The sequence below is a fragment of the Odontomachus brunneus genome, unplaced genomic scaffold, assembly GCF_010583005.1.
Source record: "Odontomachus brunneus isolate Ranch 3 - 2012 unplaced genomic scaffold, Obru_v1 Obru_scaffold_013, whole genome shotgun sequence".
Classification (NCBI taxonomy): Eukaryota; Metazoa; Arthropoda; class Insecta; order Hymenoptera; family Formicidae; genus Odontomachus; species Odontomachus brunneus.
The window spans coordinates 2,690,722-2,704,650 of record NW_022639463.1 but is presented as its reverse complement, the minus strand read 5'-3'; the positions used below and the strand labels follow the sequence as shown (position 1 = coordinate 2,704,650).

Below are 13,929 nucleotides of genomic sequence, written 5' to 3'. Positions count from 1 at the left end.
GAGAGAGAGAGAGAGAGAGAGAGAGAGAGAGAGAGAGAGAGAGAGAGAGATGCGGGCTCGGGCTTTTCGAATACGCAGTCGCGTGGAATTCCCCGGGAATCGGGTCTTTCCGGGTCTCGGCGACACGGTTTTCCCCTCACTCGGCGCACCACAGCGAACGCGGGTAGTCGGCGACGTGCCATTCACGGGCTCACTCACGGCAACAGGTGACGGCATCTCGATCTCGACCGGGTCACCGGGTCCTACGGAGCGGGCCATCCACGGAGCGGAGCTCGCGATCAAGTAGCGCGGTTTGGCGCGTACATTCACCGTAGGGCGAAGGTCGCAGAGCAGCCGCGAGCGAGGGTCTCGGAAGGAGTCGCGGGATGAGTGTCGAGGACGCCATCAATTACTCGCCCAGCGAGGAGGAGGACTATTACGCGCTGTTGTCCTGCGATGAATCTTCCACGGTGAGAGACACGACGGCGCACTGGCAGTGAAAATATTTCGCGAAATCGGCGGGTCTCGGTCGTCGAACGTGGGACTTTTCGTCTGGCGTTCGTGTTGGGCGCGTTCGGGTGTCTCAACAAGACGACGCTCGGGACAGGCTCGCGAAAGGTCGCGGGAACGATCGGTTATTGTCGTGGAAATGTCAAATGTACAGCGGTTTGCAAAATGACTCAGATGCAACGAAGAGACGGAGATTCACACCAAGCTGTTAGAATTGAGAGTCATTACTGCGACGGGCTCTTGCTCAGCAGTTATATTATTAATTATTATATCTATTGTTATTAGTATTATTATTATATATATTATTCATTATTATATTTAGTGTTCTCAATTATATTATTAATTATATTATTATTGCATAAGAGTGTTTGTCGGTGATGATTCTCAATTGTAACAGTTTGGGGAGTTTCCAATTCCTTGTTGAGTATGAACAGTCTTGCAACCCAACGTACACATGTAGCTCGCTAATTACGTCGATCGCTTGCGACGATTTGGAATATCGAACGCGTCTCAAATTGACACTTCGCGTCCCCGCTGTGACTCTACAGCCGAGTATCTCCCGTCGCGTTTATGTAACATCTTCTCCGCTCTTAATTGTTTTCTGCTTGCGAGAATACGCTGGTTCGTAGGTGCTCCGCTTGATCAAATCTGAGAACGTTGCGCATAAAATTAATCTCGCGCTCTAGTTTAACTAGAGCGCCGTGTCGCTCCCGCAATAATCGGATCCCCCAAGGACTGTGCAATTTAAACTCTCCATTAATTGAATTCTCTATCGACACTATTACATTGCAGTATCACTCGCTCCTGGCTCAGTATGACACGCTGAAGTTGCGAATTGCGCAACGATCTTGCCGTCGAGATCGCGAATCGTATTCTCGATCGAGCGCGAGATTGTTTCATTTGTCATTGACACGTCATTCGTCGCCTCGATCACCAACGATTACAACGATTCGCCGTTGGTGAATGTGACGGTCGGTTGCTTTCCTTGTTTTGCTGGGTCAATGTCGTCGCGATGTTTCATGCAAAACGACATTAGATCAACGACGCGCCAAAATTTACAATTCAATCACTTGGCGCATCATCGCCTTTTTCATCATCTTCTTTCATCTTCTTCTCCTTTCTTTCCAACGATCACGCGTAACACGCAGGTGGCCGTTGAATGCGACCGACGGAAAGGTCGTTCGCCTTTCAATTTCGCCGAGTTTACATTTTGCCATTGCTATCTCCGTCGAGCTCTTGATAGAAGTTCAGCCTCGCGTCGATAAATCGCGTCAGCGTATTCACAGCGTTCTCGTTTCCTGTTGACGAGCACCACTACGCGCGCGATTTTGCACCGTGCGATTGGAATATATGCAAATGCGTGCTTAGAGAGATCAGCGCGATTGAATATCGAGAGGGAGAACGGGAGCGAGCGAACGAACGAGTAGAGTGCGGAGGAGTGAAAATCAGAAAATGAAACTGGAAATACAAAGCCGCTCTCTCGTCGTGATTCCGTTTCAGCCCCGCTAATCTGCGCATCTCTGCGCATCGCTCCCGACTGTATAATTTATTTCAATTGCGAAACAAAGAACAATAGAGCTGACGGGACGCGCGCGATTCCGTAGCGCCGAATAGATTAATCTCCGCCCTCGCCATTCTCGTTATTCGACTCGTCTTTAGCCAATTCCCGTTCGATTTTACCAAATCAGGTCGAGCAGATCACGGCGGAATATAAAGTGCTGGCGCTTCAATACCATCCGGACAAGAATGAAGGCGACAAAGAGGCCGAGAAGAAGTTCCAGCTGTTGAAGGTGCGTTTTTCTTCTAAGAGGTCTCCCTCCTCTTTGAGCTAAGTCAACTTCCCGGAGAGTGTAGAACGCATCCACCACCATTGATTTGCGTTTTGTGTGTGTCGCAGTACGCGAAGGAGGTTCTCTGCGACCCCGAGAAGAGGAGTAACTACGACAAGTGGCGGAACAGCGGCATCAAGATCAGCTATAAGCAATGGCTCGGCATGAAGGAGCATGTGCAGCAGGTGAGATGAAATCATTCATACGAATCGATGCCGTCACCTCTGTGTACACAATGCTCTGGACAATGCGCCGTACAGGCTGCCTGACAATTATTTACACACCCGTTGTGTGCAGATAGAATTAACTCATATTGGACACACAAAATTCTACTAATCCAAGAAGATTTGTAAATAATCACAGTAGGTAAACTGTGATAGCGTTTGCCGCTGTATGCTTATATATTAAGCTGAACACAAAAGTCGTCTATCACTTCCTAAATAACCACGTACATGTTATGGTTACTTAAGAAAGAAGATTTAATTAAAGAAGTTTCGTGTACAGCTGTGCGCGATAATACACCAATCTTTTTTCAATTAATAATTAAACATCTGCGTGGTTATTTAAAAAATGGTAGAAGACCTTTTTCATTCCTCAGTTCAGTTTGACTTAATATGCAAGTATACAGCGACAAACAGTGATCATCTTCTACGAATCTTCTTGGATTAATCGCTGAAAATTTTATTGAATTTTATTTTTGTTCGCAAAATGGTAGAGGAATTTTTGATTCAGTTTGACCTAATCTACTTGTACGCCGCGGCTCCTCTGTGAGTTACTGGACACCCTGTACAGTGACCAACGTGGTTCATCGTCTATTTCGCGTCCCGTTTCACGTATTCCTTGCCACGTATCGCATCTCATCCTCACGCACACGTCTGTCTCTGTCGCGATTAATCCCGCGATTCTTCTACCGCTGTCTCTCACACCAGACCATGCACTGGAGCACGCCGAAGACGAAGGATCGGATGCTGCCGGACACGAGCGGAGAAGCGGGCGGCTCGCCCGCTCACCTCAGGGGCCACCCCACAAACGTACACAGGAGGGCCTCAGAGGGTGGGGCCACGAATCTCTATTACCGTTCGGGCCACGGGGTTCCGTTCAATTGTCAGGAGCCCAGTGAGGTCGTCAGTAAGTTCCGCAATTATGAGATCTAAGGAGCAACAGAGAAAAAGAAAAAGAGAGAGAGAGAAAGAGAAATAGAGAGAGAAAGAGAGAGAGAGAGAAAGAGGGAGAAAGAGAGACAAGGACCGACTCCACTATACCGGACGTCTTTATGGAAGCAGGAGTACGTATTAGGCAAATATCTACCTGTATACAAGCGTCGTACGGGGCGTTGGTCAGATCGCGTCAGCATACCTACGCCGGGCGAGCTTCTTCGTCGTTTTCCCGTTCCACCCAGTTCGTACGCGCGATCTCGCAATCGGGGGAGGCCCGTCTGTCATTTCCGCGCTGTCGACGAACACTTTTCGCAATGATGACAGAGTGAACTGTCGCAAATATATATTTCTCAAAGGGATCCCTCCCGCGGACGGCGCGACAGGTCGGACGATCTTTCAGCCTGGATGTTGCGTCTCTCGCTGGCTCTCGTTTCCCTTTCGTCGCTCAGAGAATCGATCATGTGTCTCTTCTTCCAGCGCGACAAGTGAAAGGAACTTGCGAAGGGTGAGAAGTTTCATTGACGAATTCATCGGCGAATTCAATGAAGCTTTTCATTTCTCCCGAGCTATGAAGGATAAGGATGCATGATCGATGCTCAGGATGCATGCCGACTCGATCCAACGAACAGCCCTGTGCGTCATGGTACGTGCGCGTGATCGCGAGTATCGCGTATGTGTCGCCTTCAGATTTATATTTTGTTATACTACACTAAGCACGGCGGGAAAGAGAGAGAGATAGAAAAAGAGAAGGGAAAGGCAGGGAGGGGAACAGGTTGAATTGGTATTATTTAGCTCTCTTCTCCCAAAATCTCTCGAGTAACGTGTCCGACATCGTCCGGTCGCGATTACCGCGCGCGACTCGAGTCCCGATCGCGCGCATTCTATGTGTGTCTCTCAATCTTACGAGGTGTTTAGCGACAGAAGTTTAAATGACGTGTGTAGTGCCGGGAGCTGTATAGTTTATCTGTGATTCCGCGGATGAGAATTTTCCACTATAGAGATTAACTGGTCGTTCCAACCGTTAAACACTCGAGAAGGCGACACTTGAGCGGCCGGTGGTGTCCTTCTTCCTCTGCGGATCCCCTTTTTGCGCGCGTTGTCCCGCCGCAAGGACGAACGTTTGTTTCTCGTTACGGCTTAACGATAAAACTCGCGTTTCAAGTTGCGCGTCGCTTTCCGCGGCTGCGACTGTGACGGTTCGATTGTCGTGACGGCTTGATTGAACGTGGTCGCGATGTTTTCCCGGCTAAAAATACGGCTTGAGATATCGCGCGCACACGGCGAAACGTTGCCGTCGCCACGATGGATGGTTAATTGTGTCGTGATCCCGGACGTCGCCGAGCGCTGTCGAATTCGCGGCGTCCGCGAAATTCAAGTGAGACGCGCGCGTACTTAAAGGGAGGAATTGAAACTGAGCGCTCAAGTGTTCCCTTCTGCGACAGAACAGATCGACGACGGCGCACTTGTACCTGTGTCCTATGTCAAACGCAAAACTCATCGTTCTCTCCCGACGACGAATTAACGGCCGCCACTTGCCCCGGGTCTCGTTTGTGCGAGCGAGCTCGCGAAATTCGGCCCCAAGTCGCGAGAAACCGGGAATCGGGCGACCGACCTTCGCGCCGACCGTCTCCATTACCTCCGAGAGAATAGGGAAAATAGATAAACTGATGGAGGATTTATGAGGAGGATTCGGTCGCGGCATGAAAATCCGTCACTTCACCGGGGCTCGCGTCGATTTGACACGTTGGTCGCCACGCTGATTGCACGCGCGAGCCCCGTCAGGCCCAAATCCTCGGTGTGTTACGTCAATCTTGCTGTTTCCACGAGTGGAAGCAGTAAAATCAATAAACTACAACGGTAAGCACCAACAGACAGTAACATTACGTTATAATTTCCCACTCAGCGATGCAACTGTCATATACAACGTATGTTGTGTTGCACTCACATTATTGACTGGGGAATTATAACATTGATGTAATATAGTGTTCGCTGGGTATTTATATTCTTATAAATGTTCACGTACGGGTATCATTTTCTAGTAAAAATTATTGCAGAACTTTGCGATTAAGCAAATCGACATTGTGCAGGAATTGATTATTTCCTATGTGCTATTTACATATTTTAAGAACTGAAATAATTGAAATTTATATAGATTGATATTCCGCAATTATCGATTGCCCTTTCATTTCATACGTGCCGTTTATATTTTGGGAACTTAGATGTGCTGCAGAAAAAAATTTGCTGTTTTCTAGCAAGATTTACTATGTTCTTCAGCAAAATAGAATTTATACTGATAGTCATTCTCCTGCGCTATTACAAACATAGTGAAATTGAAAAGAATTTATCTGAGAAAAAACTATAATGTTCTGTCTATGCGGGGAAATCATTCCTAATCCGTAAACGAAATCTTCATCCACAAATGGATGATGTTGCCTCCGCGAAAACTGACGCGCTACATGCCCAGACATGAATGACGTGGCAGTTAACGTGTCAAATCTCTGGCGAGCGAGCGAGCGATTCGGCAGATTCCCGGTCGATCCTCGCGAGCAAAAATTGCACGAGCGTCGTGTTTACCGTCGATTTGACCACCTGGTTGCATCCCCGACGCTCCCCCGATCGCGGCGGCAGTCGAGCGTTACTCGTCGGTGAATTGCGTTTGGCATATATAATTGAAAATGCCTACTTATTAACCGGTAATTAACTAATAACACTTAGCGTCAGTTAACCCTGAATGTGTCGATGTGTATATAATCTTACGATAATGCGATAAAACGGTAAGCGTGCTCCTGTATTATCGGGCGGCAGCTCGTCTCTCTGCAGCGTCGCCCGATTAAGCATTCTCCTGAATCATATCGATCTTCTTATCTCCTCCCGTACCCCCTTCCCCCGCGAGAGAAGTGTGTGATTATCCTTTCGGGCACAGAATGCCCGAAACATATTCTCTAAATATCTCGGAGTGGAATCTCACTCAAAACGAGGGAAAAGTGACAGTATTTTCACTCGACACGATATTGAAAGTATCTGCCACTCGAAATCGCAAGAGCGAACGTTATGACTGTATCAATAGGCTTGAAATTCCTCTCAACTGAGGCACTCAGATTTGACTTGAGTTATTCAGTTGAATCGTGATTGCAGATGCAGTGTCACACGTATTCATAATTCAACTGAAATCTTTGGATCCAGTTCTGAATAAAATTCTGAGCACTTCACATGAGATGAGTTTCAAGTGACAACTATTAGTACAAGCCTTAGAAACTTGGGCCAATAGTTGTTACTTGAGATTGTTCTCAGATCTGAATACGAAGTTTGATTTGAGTTTTCCAGTTAAATTATGTGATATATGCGACATTACACTTGTGACTACGATTTGACTGCAAAACTCTAAATTCAAAGCTGAATACCTTATTTAAGACGAGTTTCAAGTAATGATTATTAATACGAGACTTGGAAGGTTAGATTTGTATTAATAATCGTTACTTGAAACTTTAGCTGAGACACTCATTTTAATTTAGAGTTAGACATGAGTTTTTCAATTAAATCACGATTGCAAATGTATGAAAAACTTACTTAATTCTAAATTCAGATCTGAATATTTCACGTGGGACAATGATTATTAATAAGGGGCCCTAAGTGGATTCTGGTTCCATGTAAACGAATGTCTCAATCGAATATATAAAATGAATATGTTCCTGCGACGATGGAGAGTCAGCCTTAATCTTCAGTTTTGAAAGCATTCACTCGACGATTAGTAGTGAATAATTCATTCTGTACGAGTGAATCGAGTGTGAGTCACTCTACTTTGTGAGTGAAATTTCACTCTGAAAAATTTGGAGAGTAACACGTCACAGCTTCGTCGCGTTTTCCCCGTTTCGTTTCCGTGTTCTGACGTGTGCTATGACGACGACGATGACGATCCAACCGAGACACGCCTTACCTGTGCACGAGATAGGAAGACAGAAAAACGTAAGCGAAGTATATTAATTGAGGCCGTTGGGTAAATCGGAGGCCTACATCGCGCCCACGCGGGCTGGTGAACGGCTGGTAAATGCCAGTGAAGATAGAATGAGGATAGAAATCGATATCACCGATAACGCGTCTAAAGATAATTTCCCATCACTTTAATTTTAGGTCACGCGATCGATTATTTTCTTTTTGCCGAAGAATACGGCAAGGCCGTCGTTTCTTCTGCGGGCCACGAATGAGAACGGAATAAGGGAACAAATATTTTTCATTGATAAGCGATCATGATATATCAAGTATGATTGTGGTCCAACACTTTTCTCAGGGGCCTCAATTTTGGTTCGCTTAGTCCCGCGTGTTAATATACGCGTTTTTTTGGCAATGAGCGCGTCTCATCGGGGGATCTGACTGCGATTATTTCGCGTTCAACGTCGCGGACGCACGGACACGGAAGTCGTTGGGGAAGCAGGTCAAGTGGCAACGAGTCGTTACTTGCTTACCTTGTCGCGATATCGGACTCGTGGGCTCTATCGATCGCGCGCCTTCGGGGAGACTCCTCGAATCGGCAGATTGCGAGGCGCAGAGGTAGCAGGCTAAATAAATAAGGACACTCATCATTCAAAGACTCGTCCTTACAAGTCGCAAAATGCAAGACGCAATTCGCGGATGCAAGATGACGTATCACAAGTATCATGTAATTCAACTGAAACCTTTGGATCCAACTCTGAATGAAATTCTGAGAGACAAGTTTCAGGTGATAACTGTCAATACAAACCCTAAGGAACATAGATTGGACGAATGTCACGTGTAATCCTCTTGCGTTCAAGCTTGCAAATTGCGTTCCGCATTTCGCGGTACATGCAGAAAAGCCTCAAATGCGGGGAGGCCAAAGGCTCGACAAACACGACATTGTCGTGTTTATCGCCTTTATCGTTCTTTCACTTTTTCTTAGACCCTTTGTCGAGGGAAGTGCAATTATAGCTCGTTGCTCGACTTGCCTCCCCATATCGGCCCCGTGCAAGCCCGATATTAGTGCGCGGTCAATCGAATTAGTCGAACATGTAAGCGTTCGCTCGCGCTTCGTGGGATTCGCCGCGCGATCGATTCCTCTCTGGAATTGTGACGGACGCGTAGTTAAATTGAACGGTGCTTCTTCGCGCGACAGAAGAAAGAAATACGCGCGAAATAACTTTCTCTTTACCTCAACTTGATGTTCGTTAAAGAGCGACGTGTATCACGAATGTACGCGCAAAGTACACGAAGTTAAACTTTAAATTAGCGGTTTGTCTCGGTACCTTTTGTGTATTCATTAAACGTGATGTCGTCGTGGGCATCCGGGCGTCCGCACTAAATCCAGATTAAGAATCGGACGAGCGCGGTGCAGGAAGTTTTAATCCGCGTGGCCGCGAATGCCTCACGAAGTTTAGAATAGCAAAGCGTCAGCGGGCAGCGGTGTTTGCGAAATTCCTGTGCGATGCGGCTCACCAACTTCCTCGAGCCCCGAAGAAGGCAGCAACTAGGTCGATAAGTTGTTAAAGTTGAACGAGGAATTTGGGGAAATCGCGAGTTGATGGTACACTTCGCCACCGGTGTTGGCGACATATGATGAATATCGATATTTATTATAAAACACACAGTAGCGTCTTATATACTTGAATATATCTCGCACAAAAACGTGCACATGAGAGATGAAATGATATCCAAAGAAACTCGATTCGATCGTTGCCGCTTCATCGATCGAGCGGAAATCGGAAGTGAATTGAATCGGCGACATGTTGGCCGCGCAAATGGGAACGATTCGTTGATTTTGTCGATTGTTTTCGCAAGGAGGACTCTCCGCGCGACAAAGAGGAGGAGAAAGTCGCGCAGGAACTTCCACGTGCTCTTCGAGAAGAAAAACTGCACTCAGGAAAATATAATCTCATCCTCAGCGGAATCCTCTTATATCTGGCATCTGAAAATTGTTGACATACTCTCGTGTGCAGACAGAACTCATCAAACTGAACATAAATATTTTAGGCACAGTTCTTCTTCACTAGAAGAGAAGTACTATTTCGGCAAGTTTTGCAACTTGTTTTTTGGGTGCTGGAATATTCTCTTTTCGGTTTTAGAAGAATTTTCTCGAGGCTGTACATAAGAGGATTCCGCGTAAGGATGAAATTGTATTGCCTGGGATGTGTGATCGCGTTTCGCGACGCGTTCACGCGGACGAGATTCAGGGTTGTGCGGCCAACCGTGCTCGGAACCTGCTGTGGAAAGTCTACTGGACCACCCTGTATATGTGTGCTCTACACTTATATTTTTCTAGACGGGCCCGTGGTTTCGGCCTGCGGAACGTTGTTTACATGCCCCACGTACCTATCTGTCGTTCACGATTGACCTATCTTAAGCTCCTGAGACAAAGGTCGGAGGAGTCTGTTGAAGCGCCTATCAGTACGATGCTCACGCGTATTCGATCGTAGACCTCGCCTCGCATCCCTCTTACGTTTACCACATGTGCGTCTACGTTTACTACATGTGCGACGTCACAATCGGATCACGGCCGAGGAATTTGCACCTTCCCTTGGTAAAAGGAAAATCCGATCCTCCTCGACTCCCTGAGGGGAATTCCATGGCCGCTCGGCGCGATCCGAGTTCCAAAACAAATCCCATATTCTCGATTCGAGCTTCCTTTAATGGAGATCGAATTGGCCAATGGGTTTTCGATACTCAACGTTATAGTATACGTTTTCTCAAGACGCGCGCTCGAATCTGAATTTCGGAGTTGAGATTCAGTCGTATGTCGGTGTGACACGGTTTTCTCCAACGTTTTTCTCGTTTTTTACATCGACCAATGTTTGTAGATTGTCAATGGTGCTCTCTCGTTATGGGACTCTTTTAAATTGAGCGTCGTGTGACGCTAGTCTCGTTATCCGATGTTTGTGCGAGGATCAATGTTTGTCTTCCGTTGACGCTTGGAATAATTACCCACAAAGTCGTTTGACGTAAATTGTAGCCACGCGTTAGTAAAAACAGCGGACTTTATTGTCGGTGATGGATGGACAGGTTGCCGCTCTACGCGTGGACTTTCGATTACAGTTGCCAAATTTCCAAGACTACTCGTTCTAGATTAATTGCTCGTCAATCAACGTTTCGCGCAATTTGTCAGAATAGTGTTGCGTATTTTGCATCCTTTACAAACCGCATCTCATTATTATTTGAAGTTTTATATAGAAGCTTTTACGAAGAACACAATGTTGAAAAAAAAGAAAGAAATTTTCGTTTTTCTCGAGAAATATGTGTGTGAGAAAGAGAGTGTGTGTGTGTGTGTGTGTGTGTGAGAGAGAGAGAGAGAGAGAGAGAGAGAGAGAGAGAGAGAGAGAGAGGGAGGGAGCACTTGGTAATATCAATATTATTACATAAGTCACTCGTTTGGTATGACTTGAACGGAAAAGAAAAAGAGAAACATCACGTTAGACGTACTGAATGGCAATTTTACTCACCTATCGATTGTGTCATATGACGTAAGATAAGCGCAAGAATGATCAACTACCGTGAAATTCTGAGTTTCCCGAATATGATTATTAAAAAAAGGAAAAGGAAATTCAGGTTTCTCGAGGAATGCGAGAGAGAGAGTACTCGGTGATATGTCAATATTATTATGCAAGTCATTCATTTGGTATCACTTAAAGAAAAAAGAGAAACATCACGTTGGGCGTGCTGGAGGATAATTTTACACACTTGTCGGTTGGTGATTGCGTCACATGACGTAATAAGTACAAGAATGATTAACCGCCGTAAAATCTTGAGTTTTCCGAATATGATCGTTGCCCCGTGTTACACAAATAAATGAGATAGTTATACGAAATAAGTGCACGAAATCTCTCCTCAACTCACGTTTTGCGCAACTTACTGATCGGTAGCGAACAACATTTCTTCCGATCGTTTTCACAAGTCGCGCGAGATGTGCGTGCGCGTACGTGTGTGCACAGCAGTATGTTGAAATATAGGTGTGTGTGTGTGTGTGTGCGTGTGTGTGCGTGCGTATGTATCTACATATTTAGATACATAAGAAAATACATACATATGTTGTATATTCGTCTCGCGCTGGTCGACGCGGCGATGTGTTACTCGTACCAATAAAAGATTCAATAAATGTGTTTAATTATGAAACCCTCGCACTTTAATCATCCCACAGCGCGTGCGAGTGACTCACAGGGTGTGTGTATGTGTGTACACTTAATTCAACCTTCGTACGCAATATTAGTGTACAATATTAGTTTTGCGAGACCCGAACGAATATTCGAGCGGCCATCAAGTTTCGTGAGGGGAAAGTTTCCAGCAAAGAATTTTCGCAAGAAGTGCGAAGGCGCAAATCTGCCTGCAAATATTGATTTCATCGCTCTGCTGTCTGTCAGTTCAGACTCTCCCGCATCTCTGGACAACAAATGTGCCCAGGAAGATCGATTTTCAATAAAGTCACGTGATAATTCAAAGTTGCTCGGGTCTGATGGATTGTATCGTAGTCCGAAAAAATATGACTGTATACGCGGAGGGTTAAGTGACGACCCACTTTTCCGAGTTACCTTGCGATCTGTGTACTCGGGACGGATATCTCCAGACGATTCGTGCGTGCCTGTGCAATATTTTTAGCCTTGTCTCCCTTGTGCTTTTTTTCCTCCTCGCCACGACGCAAAGCGCAACGCACGGCGTCTCGCAGCACGCGTTCACGGTGCGTGTTCGCGATGCAGCTCTCATCGAGGATAATAATTGATCGTTCTCGTTTTACGGCACGTTTCATTAGGGAAATTAGTCGCTTTCAGGCTAATCGAACGGCGCCGTTGTGCGGTAGTAGCGACGACAATTGTCGCCCAGCAACGGCGACAAAGCGATTACCACCGCTTCCGCGTCGTGCTATTTTCATCTCGAAACGGAATGAAAAATAATGTCCCACGATCAGCCGTTTGCATCAGCCATTATCCTCGGTGATTATGAGAGATTGCGACGGCTATAATACGCGAAAGTGCGATAAATCAAATTCTGTGTGATTAAAGAGCGTATTCTTATAGTTTGCGATTGATTTCGAACGATTCAGCGATCTCGCGTTCCTCCTCCGTCATTTCTCGCTCTCGTGCCTCGCGAGACAAAATTCTAGTGCATTTCAGTTTTAAACTTTTTTAATTCTCTACTGCCTGAATATCCTAATATATATTTCGAAAAATCAATGTACGCTTAATATGCATTGGGAACTAAAATTCTACTTAGCGCTTCTAAATGGCAGAAAACGCATGAAAAATGCCATATACAAGTTCTAGAGAAGACTCCTCAGCAAAGCTAGTAGGTTAAATAGAATCAGACGAGACTGATACAGGCTTCGAAGTAGCAAAGCAGGTGTTAAATGGAGTTCGAAAGTAGGATCAAAATTGGGACTTGAGCCCATCGTTGGGTTATTACATCCTATCGATTACGTTCGATTTCGCGTACAACCGTTTTCATAAGTTACACGGGGGAAACTTTGTTTCTCATGCAGAATAGGAGGTTCAACGCGACGCGCCGGATGATTGGGAACTGGAGCGAAACATTTTGCTTCTCGCTTCGGAGGCTCCTCCGCAATTTCGGTCGTTTGTCTGACGGCTGCCTCTGGCCTGCGATTTTTGCTCGTATATCCACCTAACTACCACGCGCGGGATCGATCCGGAACGCGTGCTGAGGTTTCAGAGTCAGGGATTCCCCATTTCGGCCCTCTTCTTCTCTTTGATTGAAAGAGTTTCCTTTTCAATCAAACGGTCGATCAGTGAAATTAAAGTACACGCTAAAGAGCACAAGTGTGTACTGCATTAAGGTTCCTTGTACCTCGCCGACCATGTCAGGTTTGTGACGTCAGAAACGTGGAATGACATTCTGACGAAAATTGCGTGCCGTTTTTGAATAAGGATAGATATGAACGAAAGAGCTTTTGAGATTGCTTGAGCACACTTGTAAAACTAAAGTATCCAAAAGGTATCCCTTTCCCTCGATGATCAATAAATAGTCGTATAATAAATGGTGAAATGATGAAATGAGTCTGTTTTGTCTACATGCTTCATTTTATCATTTATTATACGATTATTTATTGATCGTCAAAAGGAAGGAATAGTTTTCGAAAAATTTTACAAGACATCAGATTGAATTACAAACGAATCGCTGATACATCCAGAGATCATCGAGGCTCATTTAATGTTTCGGATAAAATTTTACGAAAGAAGAGACATTTAGAGAGGTGATTTTTTCTGTATGACATGTATACACCGCTTTTATTATTCACAAGCGAGTCGTCAACATATCCAGAGATCATTGGGGGTATTCCTCGACCACGTCCACCGGATATCTTCGGGATTACACCTGACTACGGAGCGTACGTGCCAGTTTTTCGTGCGTGTAGTCGTCAGGTAGGCACACCGCAAACAAGCCCATTCTTTCGTTTGCCCAGAGAGAGAGAGAGAGAGAGAGAGAGAGAGAGAGAGAGAGAGAGAGAG

The 13,929-nt window shown here is 45.7% G+C and overlaps 1 protein-coding gene across 2 annotated transcripts in view; it reads left to right on the top strand.

The window, feature by feature from the left end:
• LOC116840996 (J domain-containing protein) overlaps nucleotides 1-11,587 on the top strand; it is a 14,282-nt gene extending 2,695 nt beyond the window's left edge. Inside the window, exons 2-5 of one of the 2 annotated variants that reach the window (XM_032808439.1) lie at nucleotides 207-449; nucleotides 2,178-2,279; nucleotides 2,387-2,503; nucleotides 3,248-11,587. In XM_032808439.1, coding sequence (XP_032664330.1) covers nucleotides 366-449; nucleotides 2,178-2,279; nucleotides 2,387-2,503; nucleotides 3,248-3,472 — 528 coding nt within the window. In that variant the 5' untranslated portion in view covers nucleotides 207-365 and the 3' untranslated portion in view covers nucleotides 3,473-11,587. Of the gene's footprint in view, nucleotides 1-119; nucleotides 450-2,177; nucleotides 2,280-2,386; nucleotides 2,504-3,247 lie in introns of those variants that run through there. The other variant, XM_032808438.1, reaches the window with a different exon arrangement.
• The last annotated feature ends 2,342 nt before the right edge of the window (nucleotides 11,588-13,929 follow it).